At 36.2% G+C, this 5,768-nt stretch overlaps 1 protein-coding gene across 1 annotated transcript; it reads right to left on the bottom strand.

Annotated features, from left to right (window-relative positions):
- Positions 1-403: 403 nt before the first annotated feature.
- LOC113303802 (dihydrolipoyllysine-residue succinyltransferase component of 2-oxoglutarate dehydrogenase complex 1, mitochondrial-like) lies at positions 404-5,018 on the bottom strand. The gene is made up of 15 exons (XM_026552883.1): positions 4,864-5,018; positions 4,553-4,632; positions 4,312-4,389; positions 3,306-3,366; positions 3,177-3,204; positions 2,980-3,050; positions 2,800-2,874; positions 2,646-2,701; positions 2,513-2,557; positions 2,132-2,404; positions 1,870-1,964; positions 1,623-1,713; positions 1,429-1,539; positions 1,107-1,301; positions 404-920 (listed from the first exon to the last, which is right to left on the bottom strand). Exons 2-15 carry the CDS (start codon positions 4,604-4,606, stop codon positions 729-731), a joined length of 1,425 nt encoding a protein of 474 aa, XP_026408668.1. The 5' UTR covers positions 4,607-4,632; positions 4,864-5,018; the 3' UTR covers positions 404-728.
- Between the last annotated feature and the right edge of the window lie 750 nt (positions 5,019-5,768).

Here is a 5,768-nt window from a genome sequence, read left to right as displayed (position 1 = left end):
TTGAAGAAATGAGACAACTGATTGGAGTACAAGATATGTCACGGGTAAGGTTGAAGCTTAACGGGGAGAATGTTGGTTAAACTTCAACATAGAAGTCACTAACAAGCTGGTTAGGACAAGATTAGGAAATTGATGTAATCCTAAGGGAATTAGAAGTCATCTAGTTCTAAGAAAAGAAAAGACATGTAATAAGGTAATATGACTAGGAAAAGGAATTCATAGTTCTATATATATATGATCACCAAAGTTGTGGTTGATCATATGAGCAAGATTAGAGCTTGTGTTTAGTTTTGAGAGATTTTCTAAACATCAATAAAGAGAATTGTCTTTATATAAGCTAAGTTTCATCTTACAGTTGCCATTAATTTAGAGACAACTACCCCAGGAAATTTGTCAGACTCAATTCGAGATTAAAAGAAGCAGCTCTGATTAATAACATCAATCTGTTACAAACCAGATCTTGTAAGAGCAGCGTAGCCATCAAATCTGGGAGTTTCCCATACAAACTGGAACTCAAACTTAAACAGAAAGAATAACAAAACTCTGTACCGAGTTTTTCAAGTACACCATGAATTTGTAGTCTCTCGCTGCAAATATAACCATGGTGGAGACCGCGATTTCAGTATCTGCTAAGGATCTAAATAAACAGGATTCAAAATTTTGGTTTTCATATGATAGGCTTATTCTGTTTTATCATTATAATACCAACAAACATCTGTTGTGTGCATTCATATGTCGAGGAGAAGTCTGCGGGGGTCCTCAACGACATCTTTGATACGACGTAAGAAGAAAACTGCCTCTCTCCCATCAATCAGTCGGTGATCATATGTCAGTGCAATGTACATCATTGGCCTTGGAACAACGTTGCCGCCAACTACCATCGGACGGCTCACGATCGAATGCATACCCAAGATAGCTGACTGCAAAACGAATATCCAGTTATTAGACTCCTTTTCAGTAAGAATACTCTGAAAAATGAGAATTAAGGCTCCTATTGCCGGTACGCAGACAAGTCTACTAAAATTTGGCACACTACAGCACACCTTCAACTCTTAGGCCCAATTAGTTGTATTTACAAAAAAAAAAAAAAGAGGTCTGTGATATACCTGTGGAGGGTTGATAATGGGAGTGCTTAAAAGGCTTCCATATACACCACCATTGGATATGGTAAAGGAGCCTCCTGCCATCTCATCGATAGACAGAGAACCATCATTTGCCTTCTTTGCCAGCCTGTTAATCTCCTTCTCAATGTCAGCAAAATTCATTTTTTCGGCGTCCCGGATAACTGGAACAACCAGACCCTTCAAAAACAAAGTGAATGAGGAAAACTTTCAGTCAATAGCAAAAGACGCATTAAACCGGATTTAAAATTATGTAATACCCGAAAAAGAAAAAGAATAAAAAACTTCATCTCAGACGATGACAAACCTTTGGAGTACCAACAGCAATACTAATATCAACATAGTCTCTATAGATGATATCATCGCCGTCAATGACTGCATTGATAATTGGCTGATTCTGGAGACCACTGACAGCAGCCTGCGGAACACAGAAATATTGTCAACTGAAATACATGTATCTGCCCATCCACAATAAAAGATCAGCCAAGGATCGGTACATACCTTAACAAACCCTGACATAAATCCCAACTTGACTCCATGTTTCTCTACAAAGGCATCCTTATATTCAGAACGAAGCTTCATCAGGTTAGTCCTGTATTACCACGAATATAAAATATGAAGCCAGTTGTCATGATATATATGCATTAGTTAGTGAGAAATAAGGTATCCTCAGGGAACCTAGAGGATGGAAAAAACAAAGGTCAGAGGGTAACCCAAAATTCTGGTAAGGAGAAAATAATTGACTCACATATCAACTTCATTAAACGTGGTCAACAAAGCAAACGTGTTCTGCGAATCCTTCAGCCGTGCAGCAACTCTCTTTCTAAGCCTTGTCATTGGTACCTGCAATGAGGACCAGAGTGACTTCAGTAATCAAAGACCAATGTGCTATTTTCACAACTTACTTATTGTATTGTTGAGAAAAAAGAAATGTATTAGATTAGACCCCTCTATGATGAAGTATAAACAAAAATGACGAGACATATTTACATAGAAGTCACGTAACTTACTCTTCTTTCCCTTTCCTTGGGAGGAAGAATAGGTTCTGTAGCTGAAGTTCTAGATGGTGCTGGGGAGGGTGTTTTAGGTTTGTCCTTGGCAACAACAGTTTCTACGGAAGGCTTTATCTCCTTTTCTGCAGGAGGTGATGGCTTTGGCGTCTCTTTAACAGTATTCTTCTCCTCGGATGGAGCAACATGTGTCACGTTCGCACCCTCACCAGATTTTGAAATGACTGCAATTTTGGTCCCTGGTTCTACGGTATCACCTTCTTTGGCTACAAACTTTAATCAAAAAAGGAACTTACTAACATAAGTAAATTCATGAAGGAAACTGGAAAAGAAATAGAATATATTTGTGTACACAAGATACAGCAACAACAAATAATTTACCTTCTGGATAACTCCAGTTTCAGGACTAGCGACGTCGATGGTTACCTAAGAATTGCATAATCGAAGATTCAGGAAAGGCGGTTTGTGAAAATAGACACTATTTGAAGGATTGGAAATAATTCCTGATATGTACCTTATCGGTTTCAACTTGAGCAATTGGCTCGTCGATTTGAACACTATCACCAGGTTCTACATCGAACGTATTTCAAATAGCACAAATACTTTAATCAAACACACAAAACAGAAAATCTTACAAAGAAATATGATGATGAGAAGTTATGACATACTTTTCAAGAAAGCTGCTAGAGTACCATCTGTAATAGATTCTCCCATGAAAGGGACAACAGCATCAACAAGGTCACCTTCAAATCAACAGATTACTTTTCAGATTACACTGCTCTAAAAAAGTATGACTAAATTGTATCAAAAGCGGGAATAGCTACAAGAGGAATATGTGAATATCGCACCATTATCTGAAGAGAATGACCTAGTCCACCCTTGAAGCTTTGAATCTTTTTGAAGTAAACAGCCAAGCTCCCTGCATCACATTGCATGCAAAATATTGCTTGTTGAGTTAAGGCACGTTCCATAGAAGAAACTAAGTGGATTAAAATTACAGTCTCAAACTTCTCTAATGACTGGGTAAGTTCCACTGAGAGCTGACCTCATAGACTTTGAAGTAACTGTAGTACCTGCAAGCACAAGGTTTACAGTGATCAGAATTTTAGCCTTGAAACAACAGTATACATGTATCTTCACAACCAAAGGACTAAAACATTGTTTTACTTCTTACCAGGTAAAATCTGGCAACTGAAGTTCTGCACATACTTAGATCCTCTTCGAAGAAGTAGGGTCTGCATAGAAAATTGTGAAATGCCAATAAGAATCTTCATCCACGAGAAAATGGAAAACATTAAGCAAGTGCGCTACGTCAGATTCTAGGAAAAACAATGTCTCCTAAAGGGATGGTTATGACTACATACTGAGTCTGTGTTGTATGCTTATTAGTATTGATGAACTCCTCGTCCATTCCAATTTGCAAAATAGTGTCAAATCTAACATACAGAGGTCAAAATAGTGTCAAATTTTCTCGTGGTCTATGTACAAGAGCGTCGCCGTAGTCAAATCTCATACAGAGGGACCCAAGATATATTCCATACGAGTACCTCCTCCTGATATCGGCTAGCACTTTGGGAAGCTCTTGGAAAGTGGCAAGAGAACAGATGTGAATTTTGTAGTAGATGAGGAGACATTTGCTGCACATAAATTAGTGCTCTCAGCTAGGTCGCCTGTGTTCCGTGCACAACTTTTTGGTCCAATTGAAAGATCAAAACACGCAGTGCATAAAGATTGAGGACATGGAGGCTCCAGTTTTTAAGGTGTGTAAAGTACTTCCATGTTATTAACAATTAAGTAGCATTAATTTGCATGTATATGGTTGTTTCTCTGGCAATCAGATCGATTAACCAGAACTTCACTATTTAGAACCACTAAGTCTTTAAAGTTTCTTTTTAGCAGAGCTGATATGGTTACAAGTTTTCAAATAACCAAGTCTTCTATTTTCAACCCAATTGGTTTACTTTACAAATAATTGATACTTGTCCACAGAAAGACAGCAAAACAATTTCCTAGAAAAGACAGCAAGGATCATTTTTAAACTATCAAACCCCAATTTTGACTTGAAAATGCAAGAAGAATAACAATAGCAACATCTTGTATGATCTATCAAATGAACTCATGATGCGAGCTTCAGATTTAACTTAAAAATCATCAAACGAACAAAAATAAAACTTGTATACCTCATTGCTTGCTGCTGTGTAACTTCTTGTTGCAGAAGATGCGGATGGGCGTAATCTATGCAAAGACTGCCCTATAGTCTGATAAACAATTCAACAAACATAATCATGAATGATCCTTATCAAAGACAAGGAACATGACCACTTGAACAATCAACGGAAAACAACCAAGTTTAAGAAAATATGAAGAAAAAAAAAACTAAATCTTGATACAATGAACAAAGCAGAAACAGATAAATCTTACGGAAGAAGCATTAGAGCCTTCAGAAGCGATTTTTCGCCTTAAAATAGCTAACATCTTTGGAAATTTTTTTCTTTCTCACTCTACAACAACAAAAACAATAATCACAAACAAGTCAGAAATATCGAACACATACATATATCAGAGATCGATGGATAATTTTTATTTAGTTTTTGAAAATGAAATCACCGATTAACGAGCTCAATATTATTCTTAAAAAAAGTCTGTAAGAATCTCTAGATGGATATGGAGAAGAGCGGAGGCTTATCATGATTTTTTCTTAGTTTTATTTCAGATCTAAAAAGAAATCGAACCTGTTTGAGAAAACGGTGGTGTGTTCTTTCTCAGAGCTCTCCTTTGGAAAGGAATAGAACCAAAAGGAAAGAGGAAAAAAAAAGGGTTTAGAAAAGAAGAGAACCGAGTCGCGACACTGACACGATTTAGTCCGCTTTATTAGTGTTTCGGTTTTTTAAGAAAGTGTCCTCTGGCGTTGTGGATGCCTGGATGGTCATTAGTTTAAGTTGGACTTTTTTATATGTTTGCCCATACACGTGTAAGATAGGTAAGCCAGACTCGGTCTGTTCTTGTATCAACATACTACCTAATAAAGAAATTTACATTGGGGAAATCCCAAATTTTGAAAGTTACGATAAATTTTGGAAATAAATTATATTTATATGAGTACTTTTTAGGAAATGCTTCAAAATTACTAATCATTCTGTCCCATTATTAAGTGACCTAATTCAAGTTTGCACAATTTTTAAGACAAGTAAGGAGAAAAGTATTTTTAAGCATTTTTTACAGTTATATCTTTATGGATAATAAATAGTGAAATTTTGAAATGATTTATCTTTCAAACTACACCACGGATGTTCGCAAACTCGTACCATTGAATAGCATTTTAAAACACTTATATAACGAATATAAACATGACTATCAAATTATGCATATTTCTTATATTTCTTATAATCAATTAAAAGATAATTTTAGAAATATCTCCTTGTTTTATGATAGAGGTCACTTAATAATGGGACAAAATCTAAAAGTAACTAGGTCACTTATTAGTGGGACCGAGGGAGTAGATAAATAGATAATTTCCTGTTTTGATTTCTCGCAAAATCTTTTAAAACGCTATATATATGAAGAAATTAACCACATTATAAGAAAAATCTTCCCTATGTAATTAGTTTGCGCCCCACAGCCTTGCAGTATGGGTGGG

The sequence above is a fragment of the Papaver somniferum genome, chromosome 1, assembly GCF_003573695.1.
Source record: "Papaver somniferum cultivar HN1 chromosome 1, ASM357369v1, whole genome shotgun sequence".
Classification (NCBI taxonomy): domain Eukaryota; kingdom Viridiplantae; phylum Streptophyta; class Magnoliopsida; order Ranunculales; family Papaveraceae; genus Papaver; species Papaver somniferum.
This window is presented reverse-complemented; position numbering and strand designations above follow the sequence as displayed.

Excerpts from the sequence above, each read along its gene's own strand:
- LOC113303802 (XM_026552883.1), bottom strand. The coding sequence starts at position 4,606 with ATGTTAGCTATTTTAAGGCGAAAAATCGCTTCTGAAGGCTCTAATGCT. Across the intron at positions 4,390-4,552 it reads AAGGCTCTAATGCTTCTTCC|ACTATAGGGCAGTCTTTGCA; the intron begins GTAAGATTTATC and ends ATTGTTTATCAG. Across the intron at positions 2,405-2,512 it reads AAACTGGAGTTATCCAGAAG|TTTGTAGCCAAAGAAGGTGA; the intron begins GTAAATTATTTG and ends TTTTGATTAAAG.